Source organism: Protopterus annectens, chromosome 16.part0 (assembly GCF_019279795.1).
Source record: "Protopterus annectens isolate FY-2018-M chromosome 16.part0, PAN1.0, whole genome shotgun sequence".
Taxonomy (NCBI): domain Eukaryota; kingdom Metazoa; phylum Chordata; order Ceratodontiformes; family Protopteridae; genus Protopterus; species Protopterus annectens.
In genome coordinates, this window is record NC_056750.1 from 126,105,660 (window position 1) to 126,122,542 (window position 16,883).

The window sequence follows — 16,883 nt, forward strand, 5'->3', positions numbered from 1 at the left end:
GGTTCAAGGCTCCAGAGAGTACCGCTGCATTACCAGGCTACAACTCTTACCACACTTTTGGCCACAAAACCAAAACCGAAACACTAAAGGTGGAGGAGTATCCATATTCACCAAGGATATTCACACCTCCAGGCTAGTTGCCCAACACAATGCATCTAAAATTCTCCAGGTGCAACTAACACTAGGTAAGACTGCAATCCAAATTGTAGCTTGCTACAGATCCTCCACTATGCCCCAAGATTCTCACTACACCTTTCTAAACATACTGGAAAATATTAAGATACAACCAAATATCCTAATACTGGGTGATTTCAACTACCCTGCCATTAACTGGGAAAACTACTCAGGTACCAATTCCTTTTCCCAGCGGTTCTTGGAATTCATAAATTCCAACGCCCTGGATCAACTAATCCATTGTCCCACCAGGGGCTCCAATATCCTAGACCTGGTCATTACCAACATGGGAGATAGATGCTCCACACCAGTGGTCACCCCCTCATTGGTCAGGTCTGACCATAAGCAAATCACCCTTGACATCCCACCCCCACCCCCCAGTAAGGAAACCTCCTTAACAAACTCCAAAGCCAACTTCATGCTACAGAAGTCAGAAGTGACAAACTTCACAACATCCATGCAGACGGGATCTGAAAGTTCGACTGCAAAATCCTACTGTAAGGCACTGTACGAGCACATCCACTCGTCCATGAATCGTGCCATCCCAAATACAACCAAGATGCTCTTCTCCAAAAAAAGGAAGCCAATCTAGTGGTCCCCTGCTATAAACAAACTATACAATAGAAGGAAGAAACTGTTGCAGAAAAAAGGAAAATCCCAGGATGCAAAAAACTCCCTCACCAGCCTCAGTAAGAAGCTGAGGTCCCTCATAAAATCATCAAAAGCTAGTTACGAAAATAAAATTGCCAAAGATTCCAAAGACAATCACAAGGCATTCTATAGTTATGTCAAGAATCTAAATGGCAATGCTCAGATCTGCTCTGAGCTACAGCAGAATGGCATTAAATATACTGATCCCAAGGATATTGCCAATATCCTGGCAGATCGATTTAGTGCCAACTTCACCCCCCTCTCACCCCCTAAAGGGCCCATCTCAGTACCAAAAGATTGCCAAATTCCGGTAATCACGGCCACACAGGTAGAAACCGCACTCTCCAAAGCTAAGAATACAGCATCCATAGGACCAGATGGCATCCCAGGCTGTGTACTACATGAACTACAAAATGAACTGGCACCTCACCTAAGTGTCATGTTTAATCATAGCCTCGCCTCAGGATTCGTGCTCACTGAGTGGTGCACAGCCACAGTTGTCCCACTCCACAAGGAGGTATCCGCCTTGGATCCCGGGAACTACCATCCCATTAGTCTGACAAGCCTGATCTGCAAGGGCATGGAACGCATTATCATGGAACTTATAAACAAAGACATTGGCAACCTTCAAACACTGGACCCCACCCATTTTGGGTTTGTGAAGGGCCGATCTTGTCTCCTGAATCTGATTGACTTCTTCCAATCAGTCTCCAAAGCTGTGGACGAGGGTAAGGTGGTCCACACAGCCTATCTGGACCTCGCCAAGGCCTTCTACACCATCCCCCACTCTGGAATCATAGATAAACTTACTAAGCTGGGCATAAAATCCCTACGTCACTCGATGGGTTACCATCTGGCTTACTGACAGAACCCAGACTGTAAAAGTAGCCGACTCCAAATCCATCTCCAGACAAGTGACAAGTGGAGTACCTCAGGGTTCAGTCCTGGGACCACTCTTGTTTGGCATCTACTTCTCTGAAGTACAGGCCAACACTAAGGGACTCTGGCTAACAAAGTTCGCAGATGACTGCAAACTGGGAGCCATTATTGAATCCCTAAATGATGTGGATATTCTACAGAAGGGCCTTACAGAAACAGATGCCTGGTGCCAGAGCCATGGGCTCAAGCTTAATGCCAAGAAATGTATAGTTGTCCCCTTTGGAAAAAGCATGTACCCATGAATTACCACATAGGTGACAGTACACTAAACATTGAAAGTGTGATGAGAGACTTAGGGACACAGGTGGACAGTGGTCTCACTTTCGATAACCACATCACCACAACAGTCAGGAAATCCTTCTATGTGGCACACCTCTTCACTAAGGGCTTTTCATTCAGAAAAAAGGAGGTCATTGTTCCACTGTACTCATCCCTCATTAGACCCATTATAGAGTATAATGCCCCATTTGGTATGTACCTCACAAGACATCTGCAACAGCTGGAAAGGCCACAGAAATACCTCACTAAAAGAATCACAGGCCTAAAGCAGATGCCATATGCTGACCGTCTAAAAAAACTCCAGCTATACTCTGTGGCATATCGTCTACTCAGAGGAGTTCTCTGCTTAACATACAAGGCCATGTCAAACCCTGAGCTGTTGGACATGCTCCAGTTAAAGAAATCCCAATCCCTCAGAGCCACATTCTCCAGGGATCTAAACCTTGTCATCACAATGAACAAAACATGCTGGAGGGATAGGTTCCTGACCCAGAGACTCCCCATACTCTGGAATAGACTGCCCATACATGTCAAGCAGAGCGCCTCATTGGCCCTCTTCAAAAGGAACCTTGATGGTTGGATGGGAGATAGAAAATTCACCCCGGGGATCATGTCGGTCGCCCTGCTAGACAGGGGTCCAGAGAAGTAAATATTGTGGTTAGAAATATCCAGAGAATTGTTATGGCTAGGCTTGTATAGGCCCTAGGGCCGATAGCCTAGTACCAACCTATGAACCAGTAAGTATGTTTATGTTGATTGCACTATCCTAAGAAAAGTAAATTAAGCCTCATCTTTATCTCCATAGACTGCAGTCAGTGGTGGTGGGAGGGTATCACAGAATTCAGAGAAAATTACAAATTGCAAAATGTATGAAATATTATTGTTTTATTGAGAAAAAGGTCAACTTACTAGACATAGAGTAAAAAAAGTCTAAAATACAGAACACAGACCTAGAAGAAGTACTCACCAAATAGAGTATAAAACATTCAAATGACCATTTATTTTGTCTAAAATGTTCAAAAAACAAAGTACAGTCAATTTATATTAGTCTGCGACATGAAACAGAGTTGAGCGAAATCAGATGGATAGCTGATCTGCAGGCGGATTGGCTACCGTATTTGTATGGCATATTGCCTTTAAGGCCTGTGCTGAGAAGGTGTAGGCCTGTATGCTGGTTTCTACTGGCTGATTGAATGGATTTAGGTGAAGAGGAGTTACATGTTGATGGAGCTGATGAAGAGCTTTGGCTTGAAAATACTTATCCTCTGTAGTTTTAGTTTTGTTTAATAAATATTTGTTTGATACTTAGTGGTGGCTCCAGTGAGAGGTTTTTTTTTTGTGGTTATTCTTTTAGTTTACCATTGTGGACCTTTGGTACTCCTGTGGTTGTCGTTTTTACTTAAGTCTGTATGATACCAAGTAATGAGACAGGGCTTTAAGATGATTAGTGTAGGACATTGTGTTTATTCTCTGTATTCTTTTTGGAAGGAGCCTTTGTTGACATTTCTGTTGCTCCATGTGTCTGGTCAGGTACATACCAAAGGGGGCATCATAGTCTATGATGGTCCTGATGAGGACCGAGTACAGTGGTATGATTAACTCTCTGCACCTTGATGCCATGCCCTTGCTTATAAGTTGAATGACATAGAAGGATTTTCTTACTACCCTGGACACACATTGGTTGAAGGTTAGGTTACTATCTATATAAGTTCCAAGATCCCTGAGCAGTGAATCAACTTTTACCTAGGGTGTCCAATTTCCCATAAGGTACTATAGTGCATTTCTTGGTATTGAGTTTTAATCCATGGCTTTGCCACCAAGCGTTTGTCTGTATTAGAACTTCCTGAAGGGTGTTCTCATCTTAGTGGGATTCATTGACTGCTCCCAGTTTACAGTCATCTGAGAACTTGGTTAGCCAGAGGCCTTTGACATTGATTTTGACATCCAGGAAGTAGATGCCAAAGAGAAGTGGGTTTAGCACAGAGCCCTAGGGGTACTCCACTGCTGACTGATTATTTGTTGATGTGCCCTCACAGATTCTAACTTCCTGGGTCCTGTCAGTGAGCCAGCTAGCTGTCCAACATGTTATAAAGGGGGTTTTACCCAGCTCAGAAAATTTGTTGACAATGCCCGAGTGGGACATTTTATCAAATGCTTTAGACAGATCTAGGCAGGCAGTATGAACAGTTTTCCCCCCTTCATCTATTGCCTTAGTGAACTTTTCAAAGAAGTCCACCATATTCAGTAAGCATGAAGCCTCTTCACCTTTTAGCTGTCATGGTGAGTATGTATCTTGTCAAGAGTATGTTGAGTTATGTTGGCAAGACTGATGCTGTATTATACAGCTAGGAATTTTAGAAATTAAGGATAAGGATGTTTTCTTGACAGTATATCAAGACATTGGTTAGGTCATATTGCAGGTGCTGTGCCCAGCTTTGGAGGTCTTATAGTGTGAAGGAGAATGGCACAGCTGACATAGCTGAGAGGATACAAAAGAAATCAAAATGTTATCAGGCAGGATGGATAAATGGTTTTGACTGCTGTTCAGTGTACTCCCTAGCCAGGGAAGTCATGAATACGTTTAATAAAGAATTATTACTTTTCTGTCTATCTCAGTGACTCATATTTTCTACTCGTCAGATGTCCATTTAGAAGTTAGAATTCTAACAATTTTTTCAAAACAATTTCTTACTGGTTTAATGTGTATTTTTATGGCATTCATAAGACATCAGGTTTGAGGGTATTTATTTTTGACTACACAGTGCATAAGTCATTTAATGTTTAGGTCACAGCTTGTCGTATCTCTGTTAGCTAAATGGAAGCTCAGAAGGAAGATGGCATGATGTCTGAAGAGCATGTGCCATATACCTCCATCTAGTCATTGGTTTGCGACCAAGATACAAACTGACACAAATACATGTTTATGCATCATGATGCTAAGAGGTGCAGTTTTGACATTTTAAACATGTTTGGATGTGTACCTTATTCACACCAACTGGCAATCACATAGCAATATGTCATATTCATGACTGGTGGCAATCTGAACAAGGATTTCCTGGTTCTCAGAGTCATAGTAAATTTGAATGTGAGGAAACTGTTTTAAACCAAACAAGTAAAGCAACATTTTACCTTACTTGTTTCAGATAAAATAGTTTTCTCCCATTTAAACAAGTTAACTATGACACCGAGTGCTATATATTCAGTACGTCAATTAAGTTTACATTTGTACTGTGCGTGATCTGCCTTTCAAGTACTGAAAACTGGAAATAAACAATGCAGCCCACACAACTAGTGCTGCAGGTGTGAAACAGAAAACAGTGTGACCTGCAATGTAAGCATGAATGAGTTAAAGTGGTGTAAATCAGGTTCAGTGTGTGAGAGAGAATGCATGCTCACAGTAGATATGCTTGCATAACCGTTGTATAACTTAGCACATCTTTACTATTTTGTGTCATTTCTGTTTGCATTTAGAGCCTTGCATTCTGGGATTTGACAACACTTTCTGCGCCAGTTCTTCGGAAGTCCTTGTTGTCCTGCCACAAAGACTGGATCACAGGCTGTGCTTGGATATTATCTCTTGTGGTGAGCATATATATATATATATATCCAGCACTTGCTATTTAAACATATTGGGAATCATACCGTTTTAGATTCAGCAATCAGTATAGCATTGTGTCCTTGAGCAAGTTAGTTCAGTAACTGGTAGGAATAAAATTTAGAACCAAGGTATACCTTCTTCTTATAATGATGGGCCATCTGAGTAAGTACAATAAAAAAAACTTATGTTGCATTACGCTTGCATTCCCTTTCTGTTTAACTCATAATGATGTGCACATTCTTTAACTACTGTCATGTCTTGGGTGAGTCTTGAGATGAGCACAAGCAGCTGGTTGCAGCGCATTGGAACAAAAAGCTCTTGGCTGAATACATTCCATTTTACAAATAAGAATCAGTTTGACTAAGCTTCTTTCTTTTTGAGTAGATATCATTAGTGTCACTAATGAAGTCCACAAAGCAAAAGACTGTTTACACAGCCTGAAATAAGGATCCCTTGCATTGTATGGAATGGGAAGTATGAGAAGGACTTCGCAGGTTCAAAGATTCATACTAGGCTAGCTACTCTTGCAGGCCAGATGTTCATCGTGTTTCACTGTTGCAGTCATTACACTTGGGTTATCCTGCTGGCAGGCTACCCGCAGTCGGCCTAAATTCCAAAGTCTTGGTCTGCCATCAGTTGCTGTTGCCTCTTCCCTGACGTCAGTGCGCCAGAGGTATAAAAGATGCAGCCAACGCCATTTTCTTCAGTCTTTCTTGCCGCGCGGTGCCCGAAGCAAAAGCAGTTCGCAAGTGCCGGTTGGCCAACTCCTGATATTTTCAAAATCGAATTTCAGATCCGAAGTCTTCATTAAAGCTAAGTACCCCGTTGGGGAAACTTTTTTCTTGCTCCAGATCGATGTCAGAAAAAGTTAACAATTGTATTTCTTGTGGGAAGCAAATACCTCATAAGGATTTTCATTCTTACTGTGTTCCTTGCCTAGGCCCTGATCACAACTTTGCTAGCTGTCGGTTTTGCGCTAGATTTAACCAACGCACTATTAAGCGTCAGTACGATTTTGCCTTTCATTACTTTGGCCGAAGATTTAATTATATAATGCCGTTGGAACAACTGACGACCGGAGTTTATAAAAAGCACAAGGAAAAGGAAAAGGACAGGCATCCGAGGTCCAAAACCGACGAAGCTTCCGCTAAACCAGTCGTCGGTTCTCAGTGAGGTGCTTTCGCAGTCCCTGATGCCCACTACCTCAGAGGCACAGGCCGATTCCCACGTGGAGCCAGCTAGGCCTCTAGATACTCAAGGTATTGGACACTCGGAAACTATTCCCTCAGATGGGTCCGGAGCCGCTGAGCAGGCATCGGCTTCTGAGGGTGTTTTCAGACCTACTCAGTTATATGTAAAGCCTACCTCAGCTTCCAAAGCAAAGACTAAAGCAGCTCTAAAGACAAAGAAACAAGTACAGCATTCTCCTGGACAGACTTCCATGCCTAAAAACAGATGCTCAAAATGGCCGAAGACCTAATTACCTTGATCAGGGGTTCCCATCCCCCTCCTGATAAAGAGGCCTAGGCAAGAGACAGAATACGAATCTTCAGATCAGGTTTCTATTTCCTCTGACTCCTCTTCTGAGCAGGAATACTCTCTTCCTCCTTATGAGGATTCTGATGCTGAAGAATCTATTCCTTCAGCCTCTCCTCCTGAGGCTTTTTCTTTTGAGGAAACCCTGCATACCATGAGGGAGCACTTCCACTGGGAGAGCCAAGACTACTCAGAATCAAAGAAAAGGCTTAGAGATTTTCTCTTACTACCTCAGCACAGGCCACTTGCTATTTCCCCTGTTTTAGACATTGTAGATGATGTATTTTCAGAGTCCGCCCTTTCTCCTGACTCTTTACCCCCTGCCCCTGTTAAACCAGACAGATACTACAGGGTTCCAGACTCTCATAAATTTCTTTATAAAAACCCTGCTGCTGATCCAGAAACTATTTCTCAGGGTCCCAAAGGGGTCAAGGCTTCTACTGCAAAAAACCCTATCCCCTCTGACAGGGATTCTAGGGCACTAGACAGATGGGGGGAAAAAGTTTACACTTCTGCTACTTTGGCTTTGCAGGCTTTAAATTGTCAATTTCATATGCCTAAATATCGGCAATACTTAATGTCACTGCTAAAACAGAAAATGTTGGCAAATTCTGATTGTGCAGAAAATAAGGAAATGCAGGATTTATTGCATGCAACTGAACAAGTGGGAAAGCATACATTGCAATGTGGTTTTGATTCTCTGGCACAGAATCTCTTCCATTCAAAACATGCCTCTCTCTAAAGCAGTGATGGATGTTATTTTGGAGGCCAGGAGGCCAAGTACCAGAAAATCTTATGCAGCAAAATGGAAGAGATTCTGTGCTTGGAAACGGGCACAAGGAATTGACACGCTTGTACCAAATATTCCTCAGATTTTACAATACCTAACTGAGATGCTGGACAAAGGCCTATCCTTCTCATCAATTAAAATCCATGCCTCTGCCATTTCAGCTCATTACAATATGGAACCACTTATTTTTTCTCATCCATTGCTAAGGCAGTACCTTAGAGGGGCCAAAAACATAAGACCTCCTAGGAGAGCACCAATACCTGCATGGGACCTCAATTATGTCTTGGAAAAACTCACACTGCCACCTTTTGAGCCAGCCAATACAGCAGAAATAAAGTTCTTATCTAGGAAAACAGCTCTGCTCCTAGCAATAACCTCTGCAAGATGAGTCTCAGAGTTACAGGCTCTCATGGCTGTGGAACCTTTTATCATTTTCTATCCAGACAGGGTTTCTCTGAGGACTAACTATCTTGTCAAGGATCGGATGTCTGCCCATTATTTAAAGCTTTTGAGTACCTTCCACATGCACCTCCTGTCTGAGAAGACAGAAAGGCATACCAATATAAAAGCAGATGTATGGGTGCCAAAATTCAGAACATTCTTGCTCTTAAAGATAACTGTCAGTCTTTGTGTCGTCGGTTGGCTTGTTTGAGATTTGGGGCAGATAAAAACTGGATTCAAGGCCTTCCTTCAATATTTCTGTGATAACCTGTGCTGTTTTGTGGCTTATGTACAAGAGAAAGGGAAAGGGCAAAGAGTATGTGTGTTCAGCAAATTCATTGTAGTGCTGCCCACACTGTTTATTTTTTGTTTTCTTAAGAGAAGAGCATGACTTCCTATGGTGCTGTATATGTTTGTCATTTACCTCAAAACTATCAGAACTTTAACTCCCTAAAATTGTTTCTTGAAAATCAGCAGTTGAAAGTTATAACCCAGCTGACTACAGCCTTACGTGCCAGCTCCTTGGATGTTTCCCTTTCAGTTGCTAAGAAGAAGAAAACCATGAGAGAGGTTCCAGAAATAGCAACTACTCTAACCTCTCTTCTCTGTCTCTTGATGGGTGACACCAATATGGTCATATCAGAGCCTTCAGACCATTCATCTGGATGTTCTGACTTTTCTGATGCTGCTCCTCAGGAAGCCATTAAGTGCTTGGAGTCTGGCATATCCTCTAAGGCCAGTCCTACATCTGTTTCAGAGAAAGTATTACAGAACTTGGTCATATTGGAAGAAGTTGACAGCAGAGTCTTAACATTATTGGTAAAGAAAGAGGTACTGGGCAACCGGGTGGAAATCTAGATGTCCAAGTCATCTCAGAGTTTAACTTTAGAAACTCCAAAGAAAAAGTCAAAAAGTTAACCATCTGTATCTGCTGACTACTGCATCTTCTAAGAAAATCAGAGAGTAATGGTTTTCCTTTGCAAAAGATCTGTTTAACACCTTCTAGTTTCCAGGCTGTTGCCCCAGCTGCTTCACAAAAAGGAAAATATCTTCCTTTCCTTCAGACTCTGACTCTGACATTGAGAAAGCTGAGCTAGATAATGCTTCCCAAGTATCTTTATCTGAATTCTTGTAATCAGAAACTGAAGAAAATATTTCTTCAGGTAATCCTATACAATAAATCTCTTTCTCTGATACTATTGGGAGGATGAAAGACTTATTCCAGTGGAAACAAAAGGAAATTTCTGATTCTCATAGGAGGTACTATGGCCTGCTGCAAGTAGAAACCTCTAAACCTTTGGCTATTCCTCCTGTCATTGCAGTATTAGAGGATGCTTATAATGCTGTTTGTGAGTCACCTGACATTCAGGCTCCTGGTCTGTTAAGAAGCCAGACAGACTTTACAAGTTACTTCAAAGGCAATTTTTTTTTCATAATCCTATAACCGACGTATCTGTTATTTCATTAACAAAAGGCTCTGTCTCTAAACACCGATGTTCATCATGCATACAGCTGCAGTCATTACAGATGGGTTCTCCTGCCGTCAGGCGGGTCCTCGGTCGGCCGAATTCCAAAGTCTAGGTCCGGCATCGGTTGTCGTTGCCTTCTTCCCTGACGTCAGTGCGACAGGGGTATAAAAGAACCAGCCGACGCCATTTTCTTCAGTCTTTTTTGCCGCGCGGTGCCCGAAGCAGAAGCAGTTCGCGTCGGTCGGCCAGCTCCTGAAATTACGAATATTTGGAAACCGAAGTCTTCTTTAAAGCTAAGTACCCCGTTGGGGAAACTTTTCTTGCCTCAGACTGATGTCAGACAAAGTTAACAATTGTATTTCTTGTGGGAAGCAAATACCGCATAAGGATTTCCATTCCCTCTGTATACCTTGTTTAGGCCCAGACCACGACGTCTCAGGCTGTCGCTGTGCTAGTTTCAATAAACGCACTATTAGCGTCGAGCTTGCCAATTTTTTGGGAAAACTTTAACTATATAATGTCGTCGGAGACTCCGACTGAAGGAAGCTTACGCAGCCCCTGACTACCGACGACACTCTCTGACGGTGTCCCCTGTAACCGAGGCTTCCCGCCCACACCCTGACTACAGCTACTGAAGCCACTGTTAGTGTTGAGCCTCACAATGTGGACAGGTCTACCTCCACCCATGGTGTCTTCAGACCTTCCTCTTCCTTTTCCATCAAGGCCTTTACTAAGTCCAAATCAGCCATGCACTCCAAGAGACTCTGTTGCAGGCCCATCTCCAGGCCCCATGCCTAAAAAGCAGATGCTTAAAATGGCTGAGGATTTAATTAGGCTGAGCCTGTCACCTCAACAAGGACAGCCATTCAGCTCACCCACAGCCAGGCAGTCAATAACAACAGATGCTTCAGATTATGCCTGGGGGGCCCACATGGCAGGAAAATGTATTCAGGGCACATGGTCCTCAAGCCAAATGCATCTTCATATCAATCAAAAAGAGATGCTAGCTTTTCAGAATGCCCTGACAGCTTTCAAGGACCTTCTTCATCCAGGACAACTACTGATAAGGACGGACAATACTACAGCCATGTGGTACATAAACAAGCAGGGAGGCACACATTCCTACCCCCTCTGCAGACAAGCCATGACTTTGTGGGACACAGCATTGACTTATCAAGTACATTTGCAAGCACAATTCCTGCCAGGAAAGAAAAATACTCTGGCAGGCTAACTAAGCAGAAACATTACGGATCCCCATGAGTGGAAACTGCATCCACAAGTCTTCAGCATGATAACAAAGAAATGGGGATGCCCAGACATAGATCTTTTTGCCTCCCCTTACAACTGCCAACTACAGAGATTCTGCACAAGGACTTATCACAAGCAAGCATGGAAAGTGAATGCTCTATCATTCAGCTGGAAAACCCTAACAGTATATGCCTTTCCTCCTCTGCCTCTCCTTCCCAAGGTACTCCTAAAGGTCAGACAAGAGAAGACAAAAGTGATTCTGATTGCCCCAAACTGGTCCCACCAGCACTGGTACCCAGTCCTAAAGAGCTTGTCTCAAGGCCCAGCCTGGACATTGCCTCTAATTCCTCACTTACTGACCCAATGAAACAATCGGATCCTGCACAGCCAACTCACGACCCTAAATCTGGCAGCATGGAGAATAATGTAGCCATTCAGAACACACCTCTCTCTAAAGCAGTGATGGATATTATTTTGGAGGCCAGGAGGCCAAGTACCAGAAAATCTTATGCAGCAAAATGGAAGAGATTCTGTGCTTGGAAACAGGCACAGGAATTGACACACTTGTACTAAATATTCCTCAGATTTTACAATACCTAACTGAGATGCTGGGCAAAGGCCTATCCTTCTCATCAATTAAAATCCATGCCTCTGCCATTTCAGCTCATTACAATACGGAACCACCTATTTTTTCTCATCCATTGCTAAGGCAGTACCTCAGAGGGGCCAAAAACAGAAGACCTCCTAGGAGAGCACCAATACCTGCATGGGACCTCAATTATGTCTTGTAAAAACTCACACTGCCGCCTTTTGAGCCAGCCAATACAGCAGAAATAAAGTTCTTATCTTGGAAAACAGCTCTGCTCCTAGCAATAACCTCTGCAAGACGAGTCTCAGAGTTACAGGCTCTCATGGCTGTAGAACCTTTTATCATTTTCCATCCAGACAGGGTTTCTCTGAGGACTAACTCAACATTTATGCCTAAGGTAATGTCCAATGTGGCCCTTAACCAAACCATTCATTTGCCTACTTTTTATCCAAACCCACAGAATAAGGGTGAGAGACTCCTGCATTCTTTGGATATAGACAGCTACGCTTCTACTTGGACAGAACTAAAGCTTTCAGAAAGACTGAGCAACTTTTAGGGGCATATGGTGCAGGACCACAAGGAAAGCCTATCTCAAAGCAGACTATTTTGAAATGGATAGGCCAATGCATTCGACTCTTATTCACAACATGGCAAATCAATTCCGAAGGGCATTAGGCCACATTCTACCAGAGCAGCAGCCACTTCAGCAGCCTTCCTCAGAGGGGTACCAACCAAAGACATTTTAGAGGCTGCAACTTGGAGTTCAGTGCACACTTTCACCAAGCACTACCATTTACCTCTCTACTCTAAATCCAGAGCAGGCTTTGCCACTGCAGTTTTGCAGGTCCTTATAGCCTATCCTAATCCTATTTAGACCCAGCCAACCCTACCTCAGCTTTGGGATTCAACCCAAGTGTAATGACTGCAACAGTGAAACACGATGAACATAGTACATTTGTGTACCTACCATAAATGTAGATGTTCGAGTGTATTCACTGTTGCAGTCCAGGTTACCCACCCACCATCCCCCTTTTTCTTTGCTGGGACTTAACTGTACTTCTCTATCCTATACACAACCTATGTGGTGTATTTGCTTGTAGATGAAGGAAATGTTTATGTTATTGCATGCATACTTATTGGCAACATTTTTAGCCTACCAATTTGGGGGCACCTGACATCTGGGGCAAGAAAAACTGAAGAAAATGGCGTCAGCTGCATCTTTTATACCCCTGGCGGACTGACGTCAGGGAAGAGGTGACAGCAACCGACGCCGGACCCGGAATTCAGGCCGACTGCAGGTAGCCTGCCAGCAGGATAACCCAAGTGTAATGACTGCAACAGTGAGTACACTCGAACATCTACAGTTATGGTAGGTACACAACTGTACTTTTTTAATCCTAGCCAATTTCCTTTTGGTGCTTGACTTAACCTAATAAATTTGGTATTAGATTGTCCTGCAGATGCAGGCAGCCTTGGTGAAGCATGTGATCTGTCGATCATATCCTTCCAGGCTGACAATTATTTGGACGCCCTTTGAATAACATCAAACATAGAACACTGTAGTCTGAGCTATATGGAACATATCTTGTCAAGGATCGGATGTCTGCCCATTATTTAAAGCTTTTGAGTACCTTCCACATGCACCTCCTGTCTGAGAAGGCAGAAATGCATATCAATATAAAAGCAGATGTATGGGTGCCAAAATTCAGAACATTCTTGCTCTTGAAGATATCTGTCAGTCTTTGTGTCGTTGGTTGGCTTGTTTGAGATTTGGGGCAGATAAAAACTGGATTCAAGGCCTTCCTTCAATATTTCTGTGAAAACCTGTGCTATTTTGTGGCTTATGTACAAGAGAAAGGGAAAGGGCAAAGAGTATGTGTGTTCGGCAAATTCATTGTAGTGCTGCCCACACTGTTTATTTTTTGTTTTCTTAAGAGAAGAGCATGACTTCCTATGGTGCTGTATATGTTTGTCATTTACCCCAAAAGTATCAGAACTTTAACTCCCTAAAATTGTTTCTTGAAAATCAGCAGTTGAAAGTTATAACCCAGCTGACTACAGCCTTACGTGCCAGCTCCTTGGATGTTTCCCTTTCAGTTGCTAAGAAGAAGAAAACCATGAGAGAGGTTCCAGAAATAGCAACTGCTCTAACCTCTCTTCCTTGTCCCTTGATGGGTGACACCAATATGGTCATATCAGAGCCCTCAGACCATTCATCTGGATGTTCTGACTCTTCTGATTTTGCTCCTCAGGAAGCCATTAAGTGCTTGGAGTCTGGCATATCCTCTAAGGCCAGTCCTACATCTGTTTCAGAGAAAGTATTACAGAACTTGGTCATATTGGAAGAAGTTGACAGCAGAGTCTTAACATTATTGGTAAAGAAAGAGGTACTGGACAACCGGGTGGAAATCTAGATGTCCAAGTCATCTCAGAGTTTATCTTTAGAAACTCCAAAGAAAAAGTCAAAAAGTTAACCATCTGTCTCTGCTGACTACTGCATCTTCTAAGAAAACCAGATAGTAATGGTTTTCCTTTGCAAAAGATCTGTTTAACACCTTCTAGTCTCCAGGCTGTTACCCCAGCTGCTTCACAAAAAGGAAAATATCTCCCTTTCCTTCAGACTCTGACTCTGACATTGAGAAAGCTGAGCTAGATAATGCTTCCCAAGTATCTTTATCTGAATTCTTGTAATCAGAAACTGAAGAAAATATTTCTTCAGGTAATCCTACGCAATAAATCTCTTTCTCTGATACTATTGAGAGGATGAAAGACTTATTTCAGTGGAAACAAAAGGAAATTTCTGATTCTCATAGGAGGTACTATGGCCTTTTGCAAGTAGAAACCTCTAAACCTTTGGCTATTCCTCCTGTCATTGCAGTATTAGAGGATGCTTATAATGCTTTTTGTGAGTCACCTGACATTCAGGCTCCTGGTGCTGCTAAGAAGCCAGACAGACTTTACAAGTTACTTCAAAGGCAATTTTTTTTTTCATAATCCTGTAACCGACGTATCTGTTATTTCATTAACAAAAGGCTCTGTCTCTAAACACCGTTCTGTTTCTAACCCCATAGTGTCAGACATTTATGGTAGGGCATTTTACAAGTATGGGAAAAAGGTGTACACATCTTCCATCCTATTAGTACAGTAAACTGTCAGACACACGTCTAAATATATTTTGGCAATGCTTACTAACATGAGCAAGACAGTCTCAGAATTAACCTACTTCTGATGTTGAATCTTCCTTACTCTCTTTGCTTTCTTCAGTTACTCAAGTTATGAATCATTCTTTGTTTCCATTATGATGCTGCAGGTGCAGTATCCAGAGCTGTAACAACTAGCTCAGTGATGCACATGCATGCATGGCTAAAGTCACACAAAAGGCTGTCAAATCCCAAATTCTTAATGCCCCAGGATAAGAAGGTTTTATATGGCTCCTCTTCTGCTGAAGTAGTTAAAAGGTTTGCTGAAAGGGGAGCTCTGAACAAAGGGCTAGAGCAGATTTTATAATCTCCTGTTAACAAATAAATATAGTACAAATTACCCCTCTAGCCTTAGGGCAATTTATATAAAGCCTTTCAATCAATCCCAACAAACGTCAGGAAAGCAGCCATTTAAAAAGCAATGTTACAGCAGCTCTGAAGAAAAAAAGAATGGACACCACAGGCCCAATGTCAGTCTAAAGAAAATGACTGAATATCCCTCCCTCATTCTGTTAGCTATCAAAACATTTCAGGGAGTCTTTCCATGTATCTTCCTCTTTGCTACCAGGTTTCAACAGATTCTTGGGTAATAAAGATCATTCCAACTGGATACAGGTGGCAGTGGGAATACTTCCATCCACTCCTAGGAATTCCACCCCATCCTCAAAGTTAAACACTCCTATTTCCTCTCATCATTTCTCGTATGTTAACCCAAGGAGTAATTCAGTCTGTACATTGACTCAACAAGGGAAAATATCCTATTCATGGATATTTCTAGTGCTGAAGAAAGAGGGAAACTGGTGACCTGTGTTGGACCTGTCCTTCCTAAATCTTCACATCATGATTCCACAGTTCAAAATGCCAACCACATAGTCACTTTTTCCACTGATTCCTTCTTTGTGTTTCTTGATAACTCTAAATTGAAAAGATGCTTATCATTATATTCCCGTTCACAGAGATTCCAGTTGTTCTTTTAAGATTTTCTGTTCCTGGTTCACATTTTAAGTTCTCCTATTTACGTTGGTCTATCTACACTACCAAGGGAATTGACAAAGTCGATTACCTTTTGCAAGTTACAAGGCATTCACATCTTTCTCTACTTGGACAACTGCCTTATTTCAGGTCAAACAAGTTTTGAAAGGGTTGCTCCACATTTGTCTGTCTAGAAAACAGGTGGCACCTCCTTAGGATCTTGTATTTGTACTATAAACATTTACACTTTTCCTTTTGAACCAGCTCAATGGGATGATTTAAAGTACTTGATGTAGAAAACGTGTTACACTCTCCTAGGCAAAGTCAAATAGTTATTATGAGCTACAGGCTTTTGTCAGAGAATCTTTAAGAACCAACTTTTCCTTCATGCTAAAGATAGTATCAGAATTCATCTTGAATCAATCTGTTTATCTTCCTGTGTTCTTCCGTGAACCTAAATAAATAAACAAAGGAAAGAGAATTCTACATACTCTAGTGTCTGCAGACAACTCAGATATTTTTTTGGCAGGACAACACATTTCCTATATAGGTAGAAAAAGGAGACAGTCAGCATCAAAGCAGACGTTTTCCAAATTGCTCTCACATGCAGTCCATTTTTTCACTATGAAAAGAGTCTTCCTTTCAAAGTCAAAGCTCACTCTACCAGAGCTTTGGCTACATTTGGAGATTTTTTGGAAGGGAAGGACTCCAGAAATATTTCAGAGGAGGCAACTTGGTAATCTGTTTGCACTTTCAGTAAACATTATAAGACTGGTTCCTACTTCAGATCAAGAGCAGGATTTGCTAAGACTATTTTCCAGGGGCTCCTGAACTCTGATCCTTCTTCCTAGCTAAGCTTTGACATTCATCCCATATAGCAAGGACTACTGCAACAGTAATCTAATGATGAACATAATGCCGTTGTGTAAGTAAACTTACCATAACAGTAGATAGTCAATTAGATGCATTACTAATACCCTCCCTTCTTCCTCCTTTT

General features: G+C 42.1%; 1 protein-coding gene across 1 annotated transcript in view; it reads left to right on the plus strand.

The window, feature by feature from the left end:
• The window catches only part of TEP1 (telomerase associated protein 1), a 2,704,809-nt gene that overhangs the window by 2,098,952 nt on the left and 588,974 nt on the right, over window positions 1–16,883 (plus strand). Inside the window, exon 40 of the mRNA XM_044058078.1 lies at window positions 5,515–5,625. Coding sequence (XP_043914013.1) covers window positions 5,515–5,625 — 111 coding nt within the window. The remainder of the gene's footprint in view (window positions 1–5,514; window positions 5,626–16,883) is intronic.